Source organism: Mustela nivalis (assembly GCF_964662115.1).
Source record: "Mustela nivalis genome assembly, chromosome: 9".
In the NCBI taxonomy this organism is placed as follows: Eukaryota; Metazoa; Chordata; class Mammalia; order Carnivora; family Mustelidae; genus Mustela; species Mustela nivalis.
Genome location: NC_139028.1, coordinates 119,578,385 through 119,602,124, shown reverse-complemented (window position 1 = coordinate 119,602,124; position 23,740 = coordinate 119,578,385). Strand labels below are relative to the sequence as shown.

Below are 23,740 nucleotides of genomic sequence, written 5' to 3'. Positions count from 1 at the left end.
GCCAGGCCGGGGCTGATGGCAGCGGGTGCCTCCGGGGTGCCTGCAGCCCCACGAAGACTGGGGGACAGGGCCTCAAGCCCACTCCGACCTCCAGTCCTTGTGCTGTCCCTGCTCTGTGGGCCGCCCTGGCCCCGACATCACTGCCTGCAGCAGCCGCGGCTGGCCAAGGCCCCATTCAGAGTCTGCAGCCTGGAGGCCACTTCTGAGCCACCGCTTCCCGGGGAGTCAGGGGCCTGGACTCAGTGGCTCCTCCACCATCGTCCCTATAGGCCCCTGTGCGTTTGACGGAGCGGTCCGGAGAACGAAGTTCTCCACCGGGGAGTCCACGCAGGCGTCTCCTGGACACAGGAGAGTGGGCAGAGCGACAGGCTGTGTTGCCTGAGAACACAGGAGGCTCTGGAAGGGCGGGCGCCTGACAGGTGGCCGTTGTGGGTCTGTAAGGCCAGCGCCTTGCGAAGAGTTACCAGGGACCTTCGACCTTCCGACTCCTCCAGGGCCGCCTTGGCCAGCAGGGCTGTGATGACATCTCCTTGGCTTCTTTCTTTTCAGGACCTGGTTGTTTTCCGCTGACCACAGGTGCTGGCCCCAAGGTAGGCCCCGCTCAGGCAGCTGGGGCAGGGCGGGCCGCAGCGCTCCCTGCCGCGGGTTCCCTCCCGCCTCCAAGTACGGGGCGCTCTGGGAGCCCGACCACGGAGCCCCATATCTGTCTCCCTGCACCCCGCAGCCCCGCCTGTCCCTTAAAAAAAAAAAGATTTTATTTATTCATTTGACAGACGGAGATCACAAGTAGGCAGAGACGGGGGGAGGGGGGGAGCAGGCTCCCCGCCGAGCAGAGAGCCCGATGCGGGGCTCGATCCCAGGACCCTGAGATCATGACCCGAGCCGAAGGCAGAGGCTTAACCCACTGAGCCACCCAGGCGCCCCTCGGCCTGTCCCTTTCTGGGCGGGGCGGCCCGTGGGGACCGGACGCCCCGGAGGGGTCGTCACTCCAGGGTCCAGTCACTCCGGGGAACACACCGTGCAGGGGCGCCTCGCTCCGGAAGCTCATTTCTGGGGGCGCATGGGTCGGGGTGCGCCTTCCTGAGGGGGCGCGTCCCTTGGGGGCCCAGCTGCAGGCGGGAAGGGGACTCCGGTCGGAGGACGCGGGGCTGGGGGAGGAGCGCACGGACGCCCGGCGGCCTCCCCGAGGGTCTGGCCCGGAGCGGGGGCGTGGCCGCGGGGGGCGGGGCGGGGCTGCGGGGCGGGGCGCCGTCTCCGGGGCGGGGCGCCGCCCGGGGGCGGAAGCGCGTCGGCCCCGCCCTCCCGCGCCGCGCTCCGACTGGCTGGCGCGGAGCGGGCCGCGGGGCATTGTGGGCCGCCGCGCTCGGGGTCGGCTGGGCCATGTCGGGCTCCCCGGTGAAGCGGCAGAGGATGGAGAGCGCGCTGGACCAGCTCAAGCAGTTCACCACCGTGGTGGCCGACACGGGCGACTTCCACGGTGAGGCGCGCGGGACCCCGAGCTCCGGGACGCGCGCCGCCGCGGGTGGGGGGAGGGGGCGTCCGGGGTCCCCGGGGCGCGCGGGCCGGGAGGGGCAGGCGGGAGCGCAGGGCCTGCGCGCCGCGGAAGGGGCAGGGGCGAGGCGGGGCGCTGCGTCCGGGCCGCTGGAGAGCCCTGGGGGAGCTTCGGGGGTCCGCGCCCCGGAGGGACTCGGGGCGGCCCCGGAGCGCATTTCGGCCCCGACCGCTCGTCCATGCCTCCCGGGGCCGCCGCCGTGGGCCGCCGAGCGGGACTCGCGGGAGCTCCGGGCGCGGAAGGGCCGGGACTGGCGGGCCGGGCCCCGCAGTCGCCTGTGCACACCCGCTGCGGCGCGCCCCGGGCTTGGGGGGCGGCCCTGGGCGCGTCCACCGGCCGGGGCCGTGGAGTGGCGCGGGCCGGACCCCGCGCTCGAGCACCGCGGAGTTCCCGGGCCGGGGGCCGGGGGGTCTCGCGGCTCCGAATCGCGTTGGCGGGAGGGAAGCGGGGAGGCCCCGAACCGGCCTGGGTCCCGCTCGGCCGCGAGCAAACCAGATTTTCAGGAAACCCGGGAAGGGCTGCGCGGGGTGAGGGCGGGAGGACCGACTTCCGCTCTTTCCTGCCTTCTCACGGCGGCTGGGGAAAGCGGGTGGTTCCTCCCTGGTGACCCGCAGAGCCGGCGCCCGCTTTCCGCGGGGCCTGATGCGCCTGGAGGCCGGCTCCCGGGGCGCCCCTGCTCACCCTGCCCTTTCCTCCAGACCTCCGGGCGCTGACCTGAGTAGGGCAGAGTGTGCTGCAAGCGCGCACCTCCCTGTGCTGCTTCGCTGCTTAACCCTTAGACTCGATTTCTCTCTTCGCGGACAGAGCCTGGGTCTGTCTTTCCTGCCGCTGTCCCTGCAGAGGGGCCTGGGGGCAGCACTTGCTCTTCCCCCCCTTTTCAGAAATACCGCAGCCCACGTTTCTTTGTCGTGAACACTGGCAGCCTTGAGAAGGTCCAGTGGTTGACACCGTAGAGCCCTGAACATGGCATACTTGCAGATGGCATTTGGTTTGTGGTCATTTATGGCCTGAAGGTTCTTACCTTTGCAGGGGCTGAGGGCTGGGTCACAGGCCGCTGTGAAAACGCAGCCAGAGTCACCGGTGCTCTCCCAGCACAGCCCACCCTGCGCCGCAGCGTTTGGCTTCCATACGTCGGGGCCCTGAACCCTGAAGCCCGTCTGTTGACCCTGGCTGAGCACTAGTTTCGTTAAGTTTCTCAAAAGTCATGCTTGTCAAGGCCTACCTTTTTTTTTTAATCAAATTCTGCTTTTTTTTTTTTTTTTTTTTTAAGATTTTATTTATTTACTTGACAGGGAGATCGCAAGTAGGCAGAGCGGCAGGCGGGGGTGGGGGAGCAGGCTCCCCGTCGAGCAGAGAGCCCGATGCGGGGCTCAATCCCAGGACCCCGAGATCATGACCTGAGCTGAAGACAGAGGCTTAACCCGCTGAGCCCCCCAGGTGCCTCAAGGCCTACTTCCATGTCACAAAACTCCCTTCAGTGCCTCCCTCCGTGAGTTTTGAGCTGCATAAACCTCATCGGAACATTCTCTTTCTCCTCCCTTCCCCTCTGCCTTCCTGCCAGGCTCCCTGCCCAGTGTGGAGCACTCACGAGGCCTCAACTCCTGACCCTGAGATCAAGTCCTGGGCTGAGGTGTGCCTGGGTGGCTCAGTCGGTTAAGCGGCAAGCTCTTGATTTCAGCTCAGGCCATGATCTCAGGGTGGTGAGGTCGAGCCCTGGGTCGGGCTCCACTCCCAGGAGGGGGTCTGCCTGAGAGTCTCTCTCCCTCTGCCCCCCACCCCACCCCCCCATCTAAAATAAAAATCTTTTTTTAGATTTTTTTTTTTTAATTTTAGAGAGAGGGTGGGGAGAGGGGCAGAGGGAGACTCTCAGGCAGACCCCCTGCTAGGAGTGGAGCCCCACCCAGGGCTCGACCTCACCACCCTGAGATCATGACCCAAGGCCAAAACGAGACTTGAATGCTTAATGGCCTGAGCCACCCGGGCGCCCCCAGAGCACTTTCTCTTGTTACTATTTTGAAATATCGACTCACAGGAAGTTTCAAAATTAGCCCGTCAAGTCCCATGAATCCTTCACCCGCTGGCCCCAGTGGTGACATTTTCTGTAACAGGGGTGTGATGTTAGCACCAGGAAGTTGGCACCAGTGCCACATCGGAAAGAGGCAGCAGGCCTGGCCCCGCTGAGCGGCTGAAAGCCTGAATGGGGGTGGGGCGTCCATTCCCAGCCCTGGTTTTACAACGCGGACAGACTCCTGTTGCTTGTGCTCCTGGTGGCGCCCCCGTCACTGTCCTTGGCAGTGCCTGGTCTCCGTCTCTAGTTTTGTCACCAAAGTGTACTTTGAAAAGACTAACTTGCCGAATGGCTTTCCTGAGCCCGCTGATGGTCTGGAGCAGGTGCGCGTTTGAGGGGGAGGGGCGGTGGGGGAGGCCCCAGGGGGGGCTCCGTGGGTTCCTGGCGTTGCCCGCCCGCTACTGAGAGTGAAGGAAGAGAGCTGTGCGTGGGTGCAGACGCGTCCCTCCCTGTCGCTGGCCTGGGCACCTGCCACGGTCGCTGGGCTGCAGGAAGTGCTCTCCTAGCTGTGCCAGCTGCCCCACCCCCTCGGTGGGAGGGGAAGCTCCCCCTGGGGGCGCCTGGACCTCTGGCCCTAATCTTAGTGGTGGTTGTGTTGTGCAAACAGCCTTCCGGGACAGGGAGGGCGATGCTGGGCCATGCGTGTGAGGTGAGGCTGCTCCCTGCGGGGGCTGGAAGACACGCTGGCCTCCGCTGGGCTGCCTGGGGCGACGTCCACTCACTCTCCTGCTGTCCACCCTCTTTCCCAGCCATCGACGAGTACAAGCCCCAGGATGCCACCACCAACCCGTCCCTGATCCTGGCTGCGGCGCAGATGCCAGCCTACCAGGGGCTGGTGGAGGAGGCCATCGCCTACGGCCGGAGGCTGGGCGGGTAAGCTCGCCGGCGCCCGGATTTAGCTGCGCAGCCGCTCGCTGGTTCGCTCCTAGGCTCGGGGGCGGGACCTGGGAGTCTTCATCAGCCTCATTCGCACTGCTTGCCTGTGGTGCCACCGCCCAGGGCGTGTCCAGTTCAGTGCCCCGTTTTGTTTCAAGGACTGTGCACCCCTGTAAACACTGCCCCAGTTAAGATGCACCCCAAAAATCCCCTCATCCCTTTTTGTGGTGATTGTCTCAGCCGTAGCAAGCACTGACCTGTCGTTTGATCGTTGCGCAACAGCTTTGCTAGAGGAAGACTCGCCCAGTGCAGTCCAGTTTGTTCTGGTAAATTTTTTCAGCGGTGCAGCCCTCACCACAGGTGCAGCCCTCACCACAGGTGCAGCCATCACCACAGCGCGGTCTGGAATGTTCCCCGGTGCCCCTGCTCCTCCCCTAGGCAACCACAGGCCGGTTCTACTCGCCCTCTCTGCGCCTTTTCCTGATGGCGCCCGAGGTCTCTGTGGGGGTGACGGTGCGGTGCCCTGCCAGGTGGGTGCCTGCGGGGACCGAGGCACAGGCCGCGAGCGGGAGTCCGCCCTGCCCTCCGCCACACGGCCCGCCGCAGCCGGCCCCTCTCCCTCCTCTAGAGGCTTGTCAGGGGCCACGAGGCGGAGGGGTTCCGTCTGGAATGGCGTGAAGTTTTGGAGGCAGATGGTGGGCCCGGCTGCCCGGTGTGAACGTCCTCGGCGCCTCCGCGCCGTGCGCCTTGATGCCTGTAGGGTGGTGGACGACACGCTGTGTGTTTGCCGCGTGTCGGGAAAAACCAGGTGGAAGGGAAAGGAATTTGCCGCAAAGGAAGGAGAATTTATTTTGTAGAATCCTGTGGACTTAAACGTTTTTGGCCTAATTTGTCTCCCTGAATTTCAGGTCACAAGAGGAACAGATTACAAATGCTATGGATAAACTTTTTGTGTTGTTTGGAGCGGAAATATTAAAGAAGATTCCGGGCCGTGTGTCCACAGAAGTAGATGCGCGGTAAGGACTTGGGGTCAGGAGGGTCGAGGGCAGAAGCCGCATCGGGCGCGGAGACGCAGCCGTGGCAGCGAGCGCTCGGCCGCTCCCCTCAGAGAAACCGAGGCGGCCCTTCCTGCCCCGCGCGAGCTGGGCAGATCCCGGGGAGGAACGGGACTGTGCGGCGGGCCTCGAAGCTGCACCCCGCGTGGGGCTGGACAGGCTACGGGCGCCCACTCGCTCCTCCTCAGGGGCGTCCGAGGTGCGCGGCTCGACGGGGCCTCTCGTTTCTGCAGGTTGTCCTTTGACAAGGACGCCATGGTGGCCCGAGCCCGGCGTCTCATCGAGCTCTACCAGGAAGCTGGGGTCAGCAAGGACAGGATCCTCGTAAAGCTCTCGTCCACCTGGGAAGGAATCCAGGCTGGAAAGTAAGGAGCCCCGTGAGGAAGGGCCTGCTGGGGGCTCAGCTTCCGTTCTGGGGCTGGGGTTGCATGGCCACAGGCCCCTTCGGCCCTCAGTCCAGAGAGGGCGGCGTGGGGGTCCGGGTCACCACTGTCCGGAGACCAGCAAGGCCCCTGGGGGATCCCCAGTCTTCCGTTCCCCCGTCTTCGTCGGTTGTAAGCAGCAGCTTGTCGTTAACCCTCACGTGCGCGGAGGAACAGCCCGGAGCCTTCCTCCGTGTGTTCTCGCCCGGGGAGCGGGCCGCCGGCACAGCGGTGGGCGAGGGCGTCTCGTCGCGTGTGCTTGGCCCGTGCGCTCGCCGGCCCGCCTGGCACCCGCGGCCGCTCAGCCACCCTGGTTCTGGCTCTGGCCCACTTGCTGGACGTCAGTAGAATCTCGTGAGGCGGCCTTTTGTGGCCGGCTTCCTCCCCTGCTGGCACTTGTCAGGGCTGCGTCCCTGGTCAGGCTAACGTGCCACTGTGTCTACATGTTTTGTGTGTCCACTCACCCTTCTGTGGACACGTGGCTGTGTCCACCCTTGGGGCTGTCACGACTGTGCTTTTGGGAACAGCTGTGCACAGGTTCAGACGTGTTCGCTCCCGTGGGCACCTCCATGGGAGGGGGTGCCGCGTGGGACAGTCCCTCCGTGCTTGGCCCCCCTTGGGCGACCCTCTGCTTCCTGCTGGTGCCCTCTGCAGCCCTACTCTCCTTTTCTGTTACTCAGTTTTTCTATTTGTCAGCAGTGATTGGAAAATTGTTCTGAGACTCCTAGAGGTTATTACTGACACCAGGTTAGCCGGTCCCGCTCACGCCCACCCTCTCCCCGGGGCCCCTGGCAGCTAGTCTCCTAAGTCCTCGAGCAGATAAACCAGGGTAGCGCGGCCAAGCCGGGAAGAATCTGCCAATGAAACAAAGTCAGAGGAGGCTGCCGGTGCCAGGGTCTCGGGCTGCGGTGCCCGCGGTCTCACACTGCTCAACGGAGGTCCAGGTCAGAGTGGGCCAGGTGCATCTGAGCCACTCCCGGGGCCACAGCCACACGATTTCCTAAGGCTGCAGAGGTGCCCCGCAGCAGGGTCAGCAGTGCAAGGTGGTGTGGGGTGGGAAGAGGGGCTGGGGGTGTCCCTGCTTGGCGCTAAGCGGCCCTCGGGGTCGTGCAGGACAGCGAGAGCTCTGCACGGATCGCTCGCCGCCAGGGCCGCCTCCCGGCTGGCATGGCTTTGCCTCGCGCCATCCGGTGCTGAGGAGGAATGGATAGTCTCGTCCCGGGGTCTCTGCTCCTGGGCTGTTTGCTGCAGTCTGTTCCATCTCACACTCTCCATAAAGTCACCCTCCTGGCGCGCCCCACAGGTCGGGTCAGACCAGCACGGCTGCTGGGTCCCACTAAGGCCTCCCGCGGGCACCTGCACCAGGCATGCAAGCCCTGGGAGAGGCTGGCCCTGCTGCAGGGCTCCCAGGCCTGTGCCACTGCCACCGCCGCGTCCGCATTCCCTGCAGCCGTGCTTCATGAATGCTGCTGGGAGGCCACAGGGCATGGGTCCCTCTGACGATGTCCCTGGTGGATAGAGACACGCCAGAGGGGCCTGAGCACAGCCCGACAGCCCACTGCCCAGCTTGCAGCAGTGTGAGCACTGCCCTACCGGCCAGGCTCAACCCCAGTGGATTGGGGGGCCAGCAGGGGGCGCCCGGGAGGCTGCAGGTCACCACTGCGGTGGGAGGGGACTCGGGGGTGTCTGGCGGCAGCCTTGGGGGTCCGGGCGCACCAGCCTGGCCCGGGGAGACCCACCATGGTTCTCAGGGGCCTGTCTTGGAAACAGGTTTATCAGTGAAGCCCGGCAGGCAGAGCGCCCCAGCGGGTGTTGCACACGTGAGCCGCTGTGCTGACCCGGGGGCGCCGTGTCCCCGCAGGGAGCTGGAGGAGCAGCATGGCATCCACTGCAACATGACGCTGCTCTTCTCCTTCGCCCAGGCCGTGGCCTGCGCCGAGGCAGGGGTGACCCTCATCTCCCCCTTTGTGGGCCGCATCCTCGACTGGCACGTGGCCAACACAGACAAGAAATCCTATGAGCCCCTGGAGGACCCGGGTGAGCTGCCTGTTGAAGGAACAGGGCGGGGGGCGAGCCAGCCTGGGGGTACAGCTGGGTGGAGGGGGCACAGCCGTGGCAGCTCTGGCCCCCACCCCGGGCGGGCACTGCCTCCGGCATCCGCAAGGCCATTGGGAACACCGTGTGTGCGGCCCCAGGGGTGAAGAGCGTCACCAAGATCTACAACTACTACAAGAAGTTCGACTACAAGACCATCGTCATGGGCGCCTCCTTCCGCAACACCGGCGAGATCAAAGCGCTGGCCGGCTGCGACTTCCTCACCATCTCGCCCAAGCTCCTGGGGGAGCTGCTCAAGGACAGCAGCAAGCTGGTGCCTGTGCTGTCGCCCAAGGCGGGTAAGCCCTCTGACCCTTGGCTGGCGGCCGCCTTCACCCTGGTCTCCAAGCGCGGAGTTGAGGGACTGGCCCAAGGCAGCCTGTGTCCTGCCCGGAGAGGGAGCCTTGCCGGGGCCCTGCTGGGATGCTGGGCAGCCCGACCCCACAGGAGCTGGGACACACGGGGCTGCGGGCGGCTGTGGGAGGCCCCGGTGCCTGTCCCCTGCAGCACAGGCCAGCGACCTGGAGAAGATCCACCTGGATGAAAAGGCCTTCCGCTGGCTGCACAACGAGGACCAGATGGCGGTGGAGAAGCTCTCGGACGGGATCCGGAAGTTTGCTGCCGACGCCGTGAAGCTGGAGCAGATGCTGGTGGTGAGCGCCCCGCACGCGGGGGTGGAGCTGGGGGGTGTCCACTCCCCTGGCCACCTAGACTCTGGCCCCCGGCTTTGGGACGCCCTCCTGCAGCAGCCCTGGCAGGCGGCAGGGGCCACGTGCGTGCGCCGGCCTCTCACGCTCTCCCTTTCTCCCCTTCTAGGGCCGCATGTTCGGCACAGAAAACGGAAAATAGGGCCATGCCTGAGCCGGGCCACAGATCTGGGCCATCGGAATCGGGGCCGGTTGCACATGCCTTGTGATGAATTTTGCATTTTTTACCAATTGGGGCAGGGATGGATCATGGAGTTAACATAAAATTTTGCCTAATTCATTCACGTAGTCACTTCTCTTGTGCCCCGTTCCTCTTCCTGGTGCAGCACCCCCTTCCCCTGCCAGCAGCCCTGGTGCTCAGCTCCGTGGGGGGGGGGGGCGCCACCTCGTGGGCACGACTGGTGTGTGCAGGCTCTCGAGCTGCTGCTGCCTGGTGCCCTGCGGCAGGGGGAAAGGGCTTGGTGGGGGGGGCCCCTCCCACACACACCCCCAGCCCCCGGCCCTGGCCTGCCAAGGTCTGTGCAGAGGGAGCCGGGCGTCAGGAACAGGCCTGCTGAGACCAAAGGACCAAACACTGAGGCCCGGATGCCCTGGCATCCGGTCTCTGTCCACCCAGGCTGGTAACTAGCTCTGCAGAGGCCCCTTGGCCACCTCCCAAGGGCAAGAGCAGCACAACACAGTGCAGGGCCTTGGGGAGGGGACACACTGCAGGCACCCTGGCCTGGCCCCAGCAGGTCTGGCCTGCACTGAGCGTGACCCCCAAGGTGTGCAGGGGGCAGCGGGGTGTCCAAGTCCTAGGCAAGGCTTTGCACCTCTGTGTCCCAGCACTCAGGCAGGCGGATGGCCAGCTGCTCAACAGGCCGCACCCCAGGACTTGCAGGTCTGGGTCACACATGCGAGCACTAGAGCTCACGTCAGGCCGGCCCTCCTGCTCACATGTCCAAGCTGGTGATTTTTATACTTCGAGCCATGCGGACCACAGAGATTTACTGAGTTAAAGATTTTACTGTTCAAAGCAGTCTACATCCCATGTGGGGCACAGACTCCCCCTGCCCCCCAAGACCCAGGTGTGTGCTCCACTGAGCCAGCCGGGGGCCCTGACGCCAGCTTTAGGATGTTCCCGCGCCCCCAGCAGGAGGCATCATGTTCACTTGCACCCCTCACCCCCCGAGAGCGACTCTGTTTTGTGTAATGGACTCACACACACCCGAGGTCTGGCTTTGCAGGCTGCCGTCCAGATTCAGTCTGCACGATGCTCCCTGGAGTGGCAGCAGGCACCCCCGCCAAGCCTGATGGCAGCCCCCAGCCCCACACCCTGCATGTCGCAAAGCCAGGACCGAGCTGCCACGGCCACCCAGGGAGCAGGACTGTGGGGGGCCCCGCCCTGCACCGACCCGAACCCAGGAGTTGTCTGGCTGAGCTCGGCGAGTGTTGGTAGCGCTTCACGGATCACAAGAGACGGAGCCCACAAAGCATGAACTTTAATTAAAAGAGCTCGTCCAGAGATGTCAACCACCCTATGGTGGTGACCGAGGCCCGGAGGACCCAGGCCTCTCAGTGGAGCCGGCGAGCGGGGCCGTGGCGTCAGGAGCTCCTGGCACGGTGCTCTCAGTAAAACTAGAGGGGCGGGGCTGCATCTCCCCACTCTGTGGCGCGGGGGAGGCCTCGCCTCCTTCCCATCTTCGTTCCAGGGGGGTCAGATGCAGCAAAGCGCTCAAGCCAAGTCGGGGCGCAAGAGGACCTGCCCGGCCCCTGGAGGCCCGCGAGCCCGCAGGGTGAGTGGCCACGTCGGTACGGAGCACCCCCTGCATAGGCCTGTGGAGGCCTGGCTCTACACATAGGTGTAGACCGAGGAGCACTGCTCCAGGGCTCCCAGCCAGCAGGACCCGCACTTTGGTCACTCTACCTCGAAAGCTTTGGGGCAGCTGCAAACCCACACGCCACGTGGGCAGGGCTCTGGGCGAGCAGTGCTGCTTTCTGAAGACCCAGCAGTTTCAGCGTCAGAAGCGATGGCCTCACACGGTGTTACCGTCACACTCTGAACCCACACCCACGGCAAGGATTAAAATCAGGGCTGTTCCTTCAGCACCGAGGCGTCTGGGGCCTGCCTGGGGGCCAGGAGCCTGTGTCCCTCACAAGCTGCCCCCTGGCCTTGGGCAAACGGAAGCTGGACCACAGCTTCCCCCACCAACACCTAGAGGAGTCGGGGGCGGCACAGAGGCCTGGGCCCTGTCCTCACCACACACAGCGGGGTCCTGGCACCACCACCAGACTCGGTCAGGGTGGACAGGGACAGGCAGAAGGGAGGACCAGCCAGCTGGGCACGGGAAGACCAAAGGATCCAAGACAAACACGGGGACCCCCACAGCCGACTCCCACAGACCAACTCTCCAAGCCAAGCTCAGGCGGGATTCTCAGAGACCACCTGACAGCCCTGAGCCCCTCTACTACTCTGCCCCCAGGGAAGGCAAGGGGCCTGGGGGTGGGGAGGGCGGCCCCTCCCCTACAGCTGACACTCCTCAGGGCTAATTCTCAGAGGCCTCCGACAATCCCGCTGAGTCCAGCTGGGCATCCAGAAGTCAAGGAGGTGGGGTCCCTGGAGGCCTGAGGAATCTGGTCGTCTAGAGGGGGCAGTGTCCGCTGGCAGGTGGGAAGCCATCTCATTTCCTACAGGACAGGCCAGGTCGAGGCTCAGGTTCCAGCAAAAGGCTGGTCAGGAACCAGGACCCTGCCCCCCCTGCCGTCCACGGCTCCTCACCGGCCACCGCAGAGAAAGAGCAGGTTGTGCACGGCTGGGACAGTGGAGCTGGCATTCTGGCCTGTGACCAGGTGGCGGTCCAGCACCACATGCACGGCGTCCGGCTCACTGGCTGTAGGACATCCCGAAAGCGTGGACTTCAGGCAGGCTCACGGCCGGGCGCAAACCGCCCCTTTCCCTCTCAGGGGCCCCCCGAGCACCGGGAAGCCTGCCTGGGTCTCAGCTGTGGCCCCGGGCCGGTGTCTCCCCAGCCCCGGCTCACCAGTGAAGCTGGCGCCGGAGTCCTTCACGAAGTCCTCCACGATGAGGGGCAGGTGGGCAAAACCAGGGGCCCTGACGAGCTCGTACACGGACGGCTGTTGGGGAGGGGGTTCCCACTCCCAGGTCAGGGCACCACAGCGCCCACAGCTGCCCTCCCCCAGCACAGGGCCCCTAAATGCGCTGAGCAGGCAGCCTCAAGCGGAGCCCCCCAGCACACTATGGGGGGAAGAGCAGGGCACAGAGCCCCGGGAGGGGTGTGGAGAGGCGACAGCTGGCCCGGGGTCACAGGGGCACACACTGAGGTGGTGCTCCTGCGCCTCTCCTCCCCCAGCCCCCTGCACCACCCGCCAAGCTGGCCTCATGCAGCCCCAAACGGTCAGGCTTCAATCCTCGCATGTCAGATCTCCCTTGGGTGCCGTCCGGCCAGGCTCCCTCTCCAACTCCAGGCCCTGCACCCAAACTTCCTGGCCCCAAAGGGTATCGTGCACATGACAGGCACAAAAACCATGTCAGCTCCTTCCTTGGCACCCCAAAGTTGCCTCGTACCCCACTAAGAGCCCCCTGTGCTTCCCTCCCCATGTCCAGAGCCACAGGCCACGCCCTGGAGGCCACCCTGGCTGTCAGCAGGGGAGGGGAGGGGAGAGCAAGCAGAATAGCTACCAGCCTGTTGTCCCAGTCTGGGCAAGTGACTGTCCCCCTGCCAGAGGGGACAGCCCCTGAGTTTTCAGGCACATATGCAGGTCTCTGATGCCTGGGACCATCCCTTGTGCAACACTCACCCCTGTGACGCTGTAGCCCTGGAAGACCCAGGATCGGTCCTCGTTGGTGGCACAGCACAGAGCTGCGACGCCGTGGCCAACCGCGCAGATGGGCTCTGAAAGTAAGAGAAGGTCTAAGGCCGTGGACACCCCCCTGGGGGCCCCCGCCCCTCTCCCGACACCTCCTGCCTCCGAGCTCCCTCCCCACCGGTCAGCTTCTGCATGGGGACTAAGCTTGGTTCACAGCTGTTTCTTCAAGTTTCGGCCAAAGAGCAGACACAGGCAGTCACGGGGTGTGGCGGCCCATGACCAGACCCTGGACCGCAGCAGACCTATGGCTGGGCGTGGCGGGCGGCGGCAGACGTGTCCCCGCCCCTACTCGGCTGCAGCTCACCTGCGAACACCATCCCTCCACGGTCCCTCCACCGTCCCTCCGGAGCCCCAGCCCTGCCCGAAAGTCACCCAGAGCCCTCCCCGAGGTCGGGTGGGCGCACGGGCATTCCCACAGTGGCAGTGGCCAGGAACAATCACTCTCTGTCCAGACCACGCTGGGAATGGGAGGCCCTGCTCCGGCTAACAAAGGACACTGTGTGGAGCTCCTGCGTTTCTGTCTGCTGGTCCCTAACAAGCATCTGTCCCCATCAGGCCCACGCAGCCACATCTCCACAGCCCAGCCTTCCTCCCAGCCCCCGCTGGCCTCAAACCCTGAACCCCACGAGGAACAAAGCCAGCACGTTGCCCACCCACCTCCGAGGGAGCTGCATGGGGCAGCCACCGGCCCCCATGGAACACAGGCAGATGGCACACAGAAGGAGCGACCTGAGGGGCACCCCACTTCGAATGTGTGCATCCCCGCAGACAGCCCAGTACCCATGCCCTCTGGAGCCAAAATCGGAGGCTCCTCCCATCTGCCCTGAAACATCCCCACTGACCTCTCCCATCTGCTGGCAGAGCCCCGTTCCTCATTAACCTACGTACCCCCATCCGCACCCCAGTCCCGCACGTCACCTACTGTTCTCCGAGCGGAAGTGCTGGAGGATGCGGGCCAGGGAGCCACTGCTGGCCAGGTCGGCCAGGGCCCCGGGACAGCTGGGAATCAGGAGGGCGTGGTACCGGGCACCTGCGGGGAGATCCCAGGCAGGGCAGTCACCGAGAGCGAGGGTGCTGGCTGGGATCAGCTCCCCAAGAGGACCAGTCAGAGGCCACCATCTGTCATTTCTCCCCCCACACACGAGGGATCCCAAGACCCACAAGCCATCCCCGACTTTTCCGCCCTGCGCCACCCGCCTCTCTCCTCTAGACAGAGAACTCTGGACCCAGGATTCTGGATGAGTGCTGTCCCGGACGGTCACAGCACATCGTGGCAAGCCAAGCACATCAGAAGCAGGAGCGAGGGAGCACTGTGGAGGCCACAAACCCACCTAGAACCCCCACACCCCAAAGCCCCAAGGTCTCAGCAGCCTCGGCCTCTCACCATCAATGGACTCCAGCTTGGCAGGGCTGGCGTAGGCCTTGAGGCGGAAGTCCTGCACCCAGCGAGCGTTACCCTCATTCACATCCACGAAGTCCATGGTCTTCCCCTGTAAGAGCACCAGGGGCTGCAGGTCAGTGGCACGCACCCCACTGCTGGCTCACGAAGGCTTGAAATGCCAACAAGAGCTTGGGGACAGCCCAGACCCCTCACCCAGCCATGCCACACCCCACCCGCAGCTAGCCCCAGCTGACCCTCAGTCTACCCCTATAAAGTGCACCCACTGTCCCCCTGGGGGTGACAACAGACGGAGGCAAAGTGAGAAACCCGTAACCCACTGCTGCCGTGACCCCTGGTCCCGTGCCAGAGAAGAACAGAGACCCCGGGGGAAGGTCTGCCCCACCTTCACTCTCACACGCACGGCTGACCGTTGACGAAAGGTCTCCCTTGCCAAAGGGAGGGCCAGAGCCCAGGAACCAGGAACCAGAGCCTGACCACCTCAACGGGGCCCTCACCCTCAGCCCTACCACCTCCCTTGGGAGTTACACCAACCTCGGGCTCCCTGCTTCTCCCTGAGAGCAACAGCACTCCTCCGAGACTCACCCCCCCAAAGGGTACAGACCCCATGGGTCTGGCTGGACTCACCCCAGGGGTGGCCACCTGTAGGTTGAAGGCGGCGCTAGCCAGCGTGAAGCAGTGAAGGAAGGACTGGGCAGACACACCTGCAAAGTCAACACGGCTCTAAATCGGGCACTACTGAACTCTGTGGGCAGGAAGAGGGGCATGACTGTCCCCGCTCCAGACACCCTCAGGGTCTCCTGGTCCCCCACCTCACCATGCTGGGGCAGCAGCCCCAGCCCCCAGCCCTTGCAGGATGGGCTCTCTGCCCAGCCTGGCCATGAAAAGCCTCTCCAGAAGGCAAACTCAAATGCAAGGTCCCCAGGGGCACTCGCGGAACCACCAGCGACCGAGCCAACCCCCCACCCCCGGCATTCAGCCGGGAGAGGTAACAGGGGCCGAGATCTGTGTCCTCAGATGTGGGGCTGCGGCCCAGTGTGGGCAGGAACACGGGTGCATCCCGACCCCCACGGGCTGGCCTCGCCCGGTCCCCACTTTAGGACACTTGGCCGCTGCCCACAGAGCTCCTGGACCCTGCCCACAACGCCCAGTGCAGCTCCCAGCCCTCTTCTGCCCACTTCCAGTCCAAAACATTCCCAGCTGCCCGGGGCTGTGGCCCCACACGGGCACAGTGGGCATCTTTCCGTCTTTCTGTCAATCCTGGACCGGATCCCTAGACCTCAGCTTGCCCTCTGCCCACCCTGCGCGTCCCTGGGTCTCAGGGCGGAGCGCAGGCACTGAGCGTGGACTCTGCCTAATGCTGCCCTCAGGTCCTCGACCCCGGCTTCACCCCTCCTCCAGGGTCTCGCAGGGCCCTCTCCTGCCCGCAGTGCCCTAGTGGCCTTCTCAGAGCCGTGTCCCCAACCCATGGCGCGGCCCCGCCAGTCAACCCCTCCTCACCCCTACCCCACTCCTACCAGCCACCCTGGCGGTCACCCGCCCGCCTCTCCAGGACAGAGCCCCACTGCCGACCGCTCCTCCCACCCACGCGCTGGGCACCGCGACGCTCCCGCCTGCCATTCTCCCAACCTTGCCCACTTGGGCAGCTCGAGTCCGAGAAGGCTCCAGAGCCGGACCCCGGGTCCCGACCCCGGGCCCTCCGAAACGCGACCTCGGGCGCGCCGCTGCCGTCGGACGAAGAAAGCGCAGGCGAGGGCCTGGGAAGCGCTCCACCGGGCGCCTCCCGGCTGCTCAGGCAGGCGGACCCCCGCACGCCCGCGCCCCGGTGCCTCCCGCGGCAGGACGAGGGGTTCTCCGCCCCGGGTCAGCCGCCCCCCCAACCCCCACGGCCCGGCCGCGGGTCACGGCCCCCCCCCGCGGAAGGCCCGGGCCCCACCGGCCGGCTGCCCAAGCCCAGGCGCGCGGAGCGCAGGCCGGCCCCGCAGCTCCTCGCCGGCCCACCGCCCCCAGCGCGCCCCGGCCGGCGGCCCCGGCCCCTCGCCCCGAGGCGGCTCCCGCTCTCCTCGCACCGGAGCGCCGCGCCCCGGGTCCCCCCGCAGGAGGCCAGGGACGCCGGCGCCGCTCCCCTTCCAAGGCGGAAGCGCCGCAAGGGCGAACCGCTCGGGGTCGGCGGGCCTGCGGGCCGCCGCCGCCACGCCACACGCTCGCGAGCCTCACCCTCCGCGGCGCCGCTGGCCACGAGGAGGCAGGCGGGCCGGCTCGGGAGTCGCTCGGACGCCATAGCAGCTGCCGGGACCGGCGCGGCGTGCGCGTGCGTGTGCGCGTGCGTGTGCGCGTGCGTGTGCGCGTGCGCGGGACGGGCGTCGGGACCCGCGGGTCACGTGCTACGGCGCCTGGAGGTGGGGCCGCGGGCAGCGCCGGGCGCATGCGCCGGGTCTCCCTTGCCCGGAGCCGCCCCCTAGCTTGGTTCCAGGACTGGCGGCGCCGGGCGGGCGGGGCGCCGGGGGCGGGGGGGCGGGGGGGCTGCGGGGCGGGGCCGGGAGGGCAGCAGGCCGGTGCCGGTGCCGGATGCGGGCCCGGGGCCGCCGGGGCGGGGCCCGGGGGGATAGGCTGGGGTCGTGCTGGCGGGCCTCAGAGCTTGGCCCCAGGGCGGCGGGAGTCAGCGTGGGCCGACTTTCCCGGCCCGACGCCTCAGCAGCCTTGGGCAGACCCGGCCGTGGTCGCAGTCAGGAGCACGGGGCCTTTCGCTTTCCGTCGTCCCTTGGGACAGGAGCGTGAACCAGGAGAGAGGACCCCTGCCCGTGAACGAGGGTGCCCGACCCGTGGATGATGGTCCCTGCCTCGTGATCTGGGCACTTGACCCTGGGTCACTGAGAGTCTGGAGACAGCATGGAATGCGCGGGGCAAAGCGCCCTCCCAAGGGGGCTCACGTCCTGCAGGTGGGGGCTTCGAACGTGGGTTCACGGGTGACAGCAGTGGAGTGGGCCGGCCAGCGGGGAGAGGGGGTGGGGGGGGCAGCTCAGTCGGGAAAATGGGAGGCCGCGAGTTTAAGGAGGCCGGGCAGGCCCCTGGGGCAGAGAGGGTGAGGCTGCGGCGGTGGGTGCTTGTGTGGGCCGGGGTGGGAGTCTGGAGATCAGGGGGCGTCTGCAGGTGTCTGCGGGGGCAGGAGCGACGGGTTCTGCCTCCGGGATGGTTGTGGGGAGACAGAGGCATCCCAGCTCGTTCAGCTGAGTCCCTGGAAGAGGATGGGTGTCCCTTCCTGAAATGGTTCTAGGTGCGGAGTCTGGTGGGAAGTCAGGGCGCCGTCGGGCGGACCTGCATCTCCAGCACTGCTTCCACTGACTGTCTGGGAGACACGGGGGTCAGCTGCAGACTGTTGGGTGCTCTCTAAGGCCTGGGCCTGGGAGAAGGAGGGCCGGTAGAGGGCCTTGGGCACAGGCTGGTGGTAAAGAGGAACAGACCCACCCCTTGGCCCCCACAGGCCACCTTCCAGGACCCCTTGCTTCAGGCAATAGAGTTTCCTCGAGGTCCAGCCAGCCTCAGTTCTGACTAAAGAAACCTTTGTCGTGGGTAAAAAAATGCCAAAGTGGCTGAGGCCAGGCCAAGGACCTGTCCTCTCCTGGGCACTCCTACCTCCATGACCACCGGCTCTGTCCTCTGCCTGGCGAGGCCGCATGCTCCCACAGCAACCCCCAGCCTCAGCAGGACCCTCCTATTATGAGTGAAGCAGAAGCTGGGGGCTCCCTACTCCCTCCTGAGTAGGGCCTCAGGACAGGGGACAGGAGCCGTGTGCGTGAGTGGAGGACTTTGGACGGAGACCCACAAGCCTGAAGACATAGGCTAGTTCTAGCCACAGAAAGAGCTTTCTGGGTTTAGGAGGGCTCCCCGCGTGGGCATTCATGGGATCCAGGGGCTGGAGGTGCCTAGCTGCAGCGGGGGCCATGGGACCATCCTGCAGGCCCAGCCCCCACCACCACAGCACCCCAGGGTCGCCCTGACACCCACCTCCGCTTGCATCACCGAACTTCATCAGGCCAGGCCGCTCCCCTCTGCCACTAAGAGGACAGACGTGGTAGCTGGGCTGTGGCCTATGCCACGACGCTGATGCGCACAAGCGGGAGCTCACATGCACAGGTGCGTTCCTGTGCTCAGAGGCAGTGTCCACTCTGCTGTACACCCAAGTCCTTGCAGAGCGCTTGCCGGACGGACCCACCTGCCTGAGCGGGCTGACAGCCAAGCCCATGTCCTGTGTGTGTGTCACCCCAACCCCAGTCCAGGGCAGCAGGTTTGCCTGGGTCAGTGGCTCCCAGCACATGCAAGGCTGTGAGGGTCCAGGTAGCTCGTGGCATCCGGAGTTGGGGTGGGCAGCTCCACGGGGCAGGTGTGGTGGTATGGGGTCTTGGTCCAGGTCTGGCAGTGGCCTGCCTCTCTGTGTGTGCCCCTGTGGGCAATGAGGACTGGACGAGAGGGAGCCAGAGGCCCCGTCCTGGTGACTGGGGTTAGCCCTTAGCAGGGCTGCCCCTGACATGAGGCTGTATCTCTTGCCCTCTTTACCCACTCAGTCCTGCTGGCTTGTCTGTCCACTGCCTGAGCGGGTTCCCATTCCAGTGAGTTGGCCCCTTGCCCCTTCTGCCCCCTCAGCCCTGGCAGGCGAGGAGCTTGGGCAGGATTGGAGCCCCCGCAGGCAGATCAGTGGGCAGTTTGCTCTCCCTCCCAGGGCAGAGCCCAGGAGAGCCTCAGGGGCGGCTCTGCACCCTGGCCCACATCTGGATGGCTGTCTCCTGGGAAGGATCCAGGCCTGGGGGGAACGGGCTTCCCCCTCCAGTACCCCTTTGTCCATCCCCAGGGCCTCGCCAGTGTCACAGTTGAGGCCCTGAAGTGTGGGGCTCGTGGGCACAGAGTCCTAGGGCATCAGCCAATAGTGACTACCCAGGAGGGGAAGGGAAGGGCCAGGGAAGGGCCGGGGCCCCAGGGTTCTGCTGCTGCGGAGTGATGATCTTGAACCCGGGGTTTCGCTTTTGCTCAGGGACCCTGAAACATGAGGCGCAGGGCATCCCATGACATGTTCTCAAACACCAGTCGGGTTCACGGTCTCATTCCTGTCTCTGCACATCGCTCAGACGGAAGAAGGATGTCCGGGGGGCGCTCCCGGGGGCCTTTCCAGCAGGCACTGCCAGAGTCTCAGGACCCCTGGCTCCCTGGCTTCCTTCCTTTCCAGAGTGTGCCTGAGCCAGTCCCCCCAGGAGCCTTCCCACTTGCTCCTCCCTCTGAAATGCTGGAGCTCCTCTTTGTCTGGCAAACTCCTAACTGTCCTTCAAAGCCCCTGGGCACCAGAGGCACCATTTGCCCTGTGCTCCCTTTCTGAGAAACCCCCCTAAACTCACAGGGCTGCCCTGAGTGCCCCCCCCCATTAGGTGAGCCGGACTACTGGGTGGACCTCAGACAGGAGACTTGGGACAGGGCTCTCTTTCAGGGCTGGTGTGTCATGGGTAGCCCTGCCGGCCAGACTGCTGGCCAGGGGACTTGTGTCCTGGGCCCCAGCTGCAGCCCTCTTTCCACCAGTGCTCAGGCTTCGGGCACTTTGGCTGGGGCGGGGGGTGGGATCTGGAGACTTAGAGCCCAAGCACTAATGCAGACCCTGAACCAGACAGCAGAGGGTGGCCTCCGCCAAGGGCATGGGGCTGCGGAAGCCAGGGCAGTGGGCGGGGAGCACCGGGGTCCTTTCACCTTCATGGCATAGGGCGAAGTGTGGCCCAAAGATGTCAGCCAAGTGGGCAGGCAGTTTGTGGCCTGGAGTGGGGTGAGACGGCAGGGAGGCTGGCTGCATCCTGCCCGGGACATTAGGACAGGCTGGCTGCATCCTGCGTGGGTGGGAGGGTCCACAGGAGTATCTGAATGGGGTTCCCCTCAAACACACCTCCAGGTCAACCACCCACACTCAGCCTTTCTTCCCGCTGGCCAGGGATGGGTCCCAACGATGGGACCGCAGCACCCTCTGCAGGACTGCAGGGGCCGAGCTGCTGTCCTGCCCCGACAGTTGACCCTGAGCTGAAGCTGGCAGGTGGACACTGCTCACCAACCCTCTGACAGCCCTCACCAGACCTCCCTGCGCCAGAGACACCAGGCCAAGATGTCCAGGCACACCAGAAACAGCCGCTGGGACACAGGAAGCCTCTGCCTGTCTGGCCCAGGGACCAGGGGTGAGGTCGGGGAGGCTCCGAGCCAGGGAGCTGGGGGTGGGCACTGAAGATCCAGGAGTCAGGACTGACCCGCAGCAGCTGGGGTCAGTCCCCAGAGCCAAGTTCTCTGCCACCTGTGCCTTTGGGGAGGTATCGGTCACTCTGTCCCCGTGATGGAAGAGAGGTTCCAGAGGACCCCACGTAGCCCCAGGCCCCTCTCTGTGGGGGAGGGCAGGGTCTGGAGACAGCGGCCAGCTCCACTCCCTGGTCATGCCAAGAATGCGTTCCAGGATGGGACCCCCCAGAGAGGGACTGCGCACTCCGGGGAGAGAAGGGGTGCTAGAGGGAGAAGCGAAGTGGAGCCCCCCCAACATACCTCTTCTGCGTCCTTATAACCCTGACCACCTGTGCCCTCCGAAGCCCACATGTGGCGCAACATGGCACAGCCTGGCAACAGGAAGACCTCAGGTCCTGGTACCACAGCCCAGAGCCCAGGTCTCTGGGGAGTCCCTGTGGTGCCCGGGGTGGGGGCAGGGTGTCCCTCTGTCGGTGCCGGTAGACACCTCTGTCCCAGGACACGATGCTCCCACCTGAGTTTTCCTGATGGCCTTGAAAATTTGATTTGTATTTATAGTACATACTTTTTTTAAAGATTGTGTTAATTTATGACAGACAGAGACAGCGAGAGAGGAAGAAGCAGGCCTCCCTGAGCAGGAGGCCCGATGCGGGGCTCCCAGACACCATATAGTACCTATTTTTAAAAAAGAGATTTTTTAGGGGCACCTGGGTGGCTCAGTGGATTAAGCCTCTCCCCTCAGCTCAGGTCCTGGTCTCCCTGCTCAGCGGGGAGCCCGCTTCTCCCCCTCGTCCCCTCTCCTGCTCACTCATCTTCCTGATGTCAGTATCTTTCTCTCTCTCTCTCTCTCAAAAACCACAAAAACCAGCCTTGGACATCTCTTAAGAGTTTGCTTATTTTGGAAAGGTCCCTACTCAAGTTTAGGAACACAGTGGGATGGCAGCTGAGCATTCAAACCCCACACGGGCCCCAGAGACCCAGTTAAGCTAGTCTCACATTCCCAAGGAGGGGATTCCAGGAACTGAGTGTGCAAGGGAAATCAGAAATAAAGAAACAGGGGTGCCTGGGTGGCTCAGTGGGTTAAAGCCTCTGCCTTCAGCTCAGGTCATGATCTCAGGGTCCTGGGCACTACTACCCCACCCCCCGACCTACTTGTGACCGCTGTCTGTCAAATAAATAAATAAAATCTTTTAAAAAAAAAAGAAGAAGAAGAAAAGAAGAGAAAAAGAAACAGGAAATCATCACCAAGTGCTACCCTAAATCTACCCTGACAGGTGGCCGGTGTTAGCCGACCCCAGGCTCTGCACAGGCCGGGTTGTGTTGGCAAGTGAGAGGCCACAGCAGGCCAGTGGGAACTGTGCACGTCCTGGGCTCCCTTGGACAAGCTGATGGAAAAGAAGTAACCGGATCTCCAGCTTATTCACACACAAAACCTCAGGGCCACAGATAGGCTGAGACGTGACATGTAATAACCATGTGCCAATGCCGAGAATACTAGCCTGTTAGGAGGAAGCGCTCCTTCCTTCTGACTGTGATTTCCAGAGCGCGCGGTAAGGGGCTCGGGAGTCCACGTGACAACCTCGGACTTTAGAACTTCTGCGCTCAGGAAACAGAGCAAAAGGGAAGCCAGCCGCTGGGTCAAGATGTCCACAGTGTGACAAAGGCTTGGTAGGCACAACAAGTGGAGAAGTCCTCCAGATAAATGAGAAGAAGGCACTCCGTCCAACAGAAGAACAGGCGAACAGCATCAAGAAGAAGAATCACAAAAGACAAGACCCAAATAGCCAGGAACTTTGTGAAAAGGAGTACATTAGAGCCTTGCAGAGAGAAACAACCAGAAGAGGCGGTCGGACTCGCACAGTCTGCGTGTTTCCCCCCTACCCGGGGTGGGGAGAGCGGGGGCCCTCGGGCTCGGCGGAGCAGCAGCGCTGCTGTGTGAGACGCAGCCCCTGCGCGGCCCAGCAGCCCCAGGGCCGAAGCGCACCCAACAGGAGGGGCGGCAGGGACTCGAGAGAGGAGCATGTCCCCGTCCACAGCAGCATCAACTCACCGCAGCGGGAAGGGGGAACAGCGAAGTGTCTGCCGACAGACAAGCGGGCGAACAAAACGTGGTTTATCCATCGACGGAGCATAGAGCAGCCTCGGGAAGGAAGAGCGTTCGGACGCCTGCAGTAACGCGCGTGGAGCTGGGGCCATGACGCAGAGGGAAACAGGCCAGCCACGGGGACAAACACTGCAGGATCCCACCCAGATGGGGTCCCTGGAGTCTCCGGATTCGCAGGGACAGAGAGCGGACGGTGGGCGCCGGGGCCGAGGGAGGGATGGGGGTCGGTGTCTCCAGGGGACAGTTTCCATTTGAGAAGTTCGAAAGTCCTGGACATGGTTGGTGGGGACGGCTGCACAACGGTGTGAATGTGCTTCGTGCCTGAGCCACGCACTTGATGTGGCTAAGGTGGTAAATTTTGTGTTGTGTATTTTACCGCAATAAAACAAAAAATAATAAAACGAAAAAAAGATATGTTTGCAGCACACACACAGCCCACCCTAAAGACACCAGGCACAAGGGCCGTTACAAGGATTTTCATCACTGCTCTGTTTGGAAACAAGCTTAGCGTCCTGTGAATTGGCGAACAAGGAGGGGCAGGGGCAGGGCAGGGCAGACCTCCAGTGGGATGACCACGTCGAGGGCCAGGCTCTGGGCTTGTTGAAGAGGACAGAGCTCATTCTCACAGTCACCTCTGCTGGCTGCAAAAATTCTCTAAAATATCAGGGGGGTTGTTTCTGAGACGCAAGCCACCGAATGGAGACAGGAGGAGAAGGGACTGCCCAGCCGAGGGGGTGGGTGGTCTGATGAGCCCCGCAGCAGCCCCGACACCTGCGGGGCAAAGGGGCTGGAGGCTGGACCCGTGGGCCAGGTCTGCCCTGCTCCACAGCAGCCCACCTTGTGTGGCCGGCTCTGGCCCGGTAGCTCAGGGACTGGAGGAGCCGGCGGTGTGGGGGTCAGGAGGTCCCAGGACTCAGGGGAGGCACGCATCTGGACAAGGCCGTCGAGCCCGTTTTGGACCTTCTCACTCCCAGGTTCTCCGGACTTGCCTGGGCCTGATATACAGGTACAGGGAGCGGGTGCGCCGCCCTGGGAGGGTGGGTGGGTACCAGGAAAAGAAGGGGAGGGCGTGCCCCCAACACGTGAGCTGCGAGAGGCTGGGAACAGGAGGGGCCCGGGGGACAGAGCCCACAGGAGCGCTTCTGTGCCCAGCAGGGCCATGCTTCCCCAGACCCTGCCCCTACAGCCTTGCGCACGGCTGGGGGCGCAGGCAGACCAGACTAGTCGGTCACCTGGTCAGAGTGGGCTCAGGGAGCTGCGGGCTGTGGGGCGGCAGGAGGAAAGCCCATCTCCCCGGTCTCCTCTGTGCCCAGCATGGACGGGGAGCTCACCGATGACAGC

At 64.5% G+C, this 23,740-nt stretch overlaps 2 protein-coding genes across 5 annotated transcripts; one reads left to right on the top strand and one right to left on the bottom strand.

Moving 5' to 3' along the window:
• The first annotated feature begins 1,256 nt into the window (after positions 1-1,256).
• On the top strand, positions 1,257-9,054 carry TALDO1 (transaldolase 1). The gene is made up of 8 exons (XM_082749411.1): positions 1,257-1,477; positions 4,370-4,493; positions 5,405-5,512; positions 5,785-5,916; positions 7,835-8,010; positions 8,169-8,366; positions 8,575-8,720; positions 8,884-9,054. Exons 1-8 carry the CDS (start codon positions 1,381-1,383, stop codon positions 8,914-8,916), a joined length of 1,014 nt encoding a protein of 337 aa, XP_082605537.1. The 5' UTR covers positions 1,257-1,380; the 3' UTR covers positions 8,917-9,054.
• Positions 9,055-10,235: 1,181 nt separating this feature from the next.
• Positions 10,236-16,370, bottom strand: GATD1 (glutamine amidotransferase class 1 domain containing 1). 4 transcript variants are annotated; one of them, XR_014316410.1, is made up of 8 exons: positions 16,258-16,370; positions 14,668-14,744; positions 14,026-14,131; positions 13,560-13,671; positions 12,573-12,667; positions 11,795-11,888; positions 11,533-11,644; positions 10,236-11,441 (listed from the first exon to the last, which is right to left on the bottom strand). XR_014316410.1 is itself a non-coding variant. In XM_082749424.1 (8 exons), the coding sequence occupies exons 1-8, from the start codon at positions 16,319-16,321 to the stop codon at positions 11,435-11,437; spliced, it is 663 nt and encodes a 220-aa protein (XP_082605550.1). In that variant the 5' UTR covers positions 16,322-16,370; the 3' UTR covers positions 10,236-11,434. The 4 variants fall into 4 exon arrangements, 3 of the variants coding, with proteins under 3 accessions (XP_082605550.1, XP_082605551.1, XP_082605549.1); XM_082749424.1 differs by having other exon boundaries at positions 13,564-13,671; XM_082749425.1 differs by lacking the exon at positions 11,533-11,644.
• Positions 16,371-23,740: the final 7,370 nt, after the last annotated feature.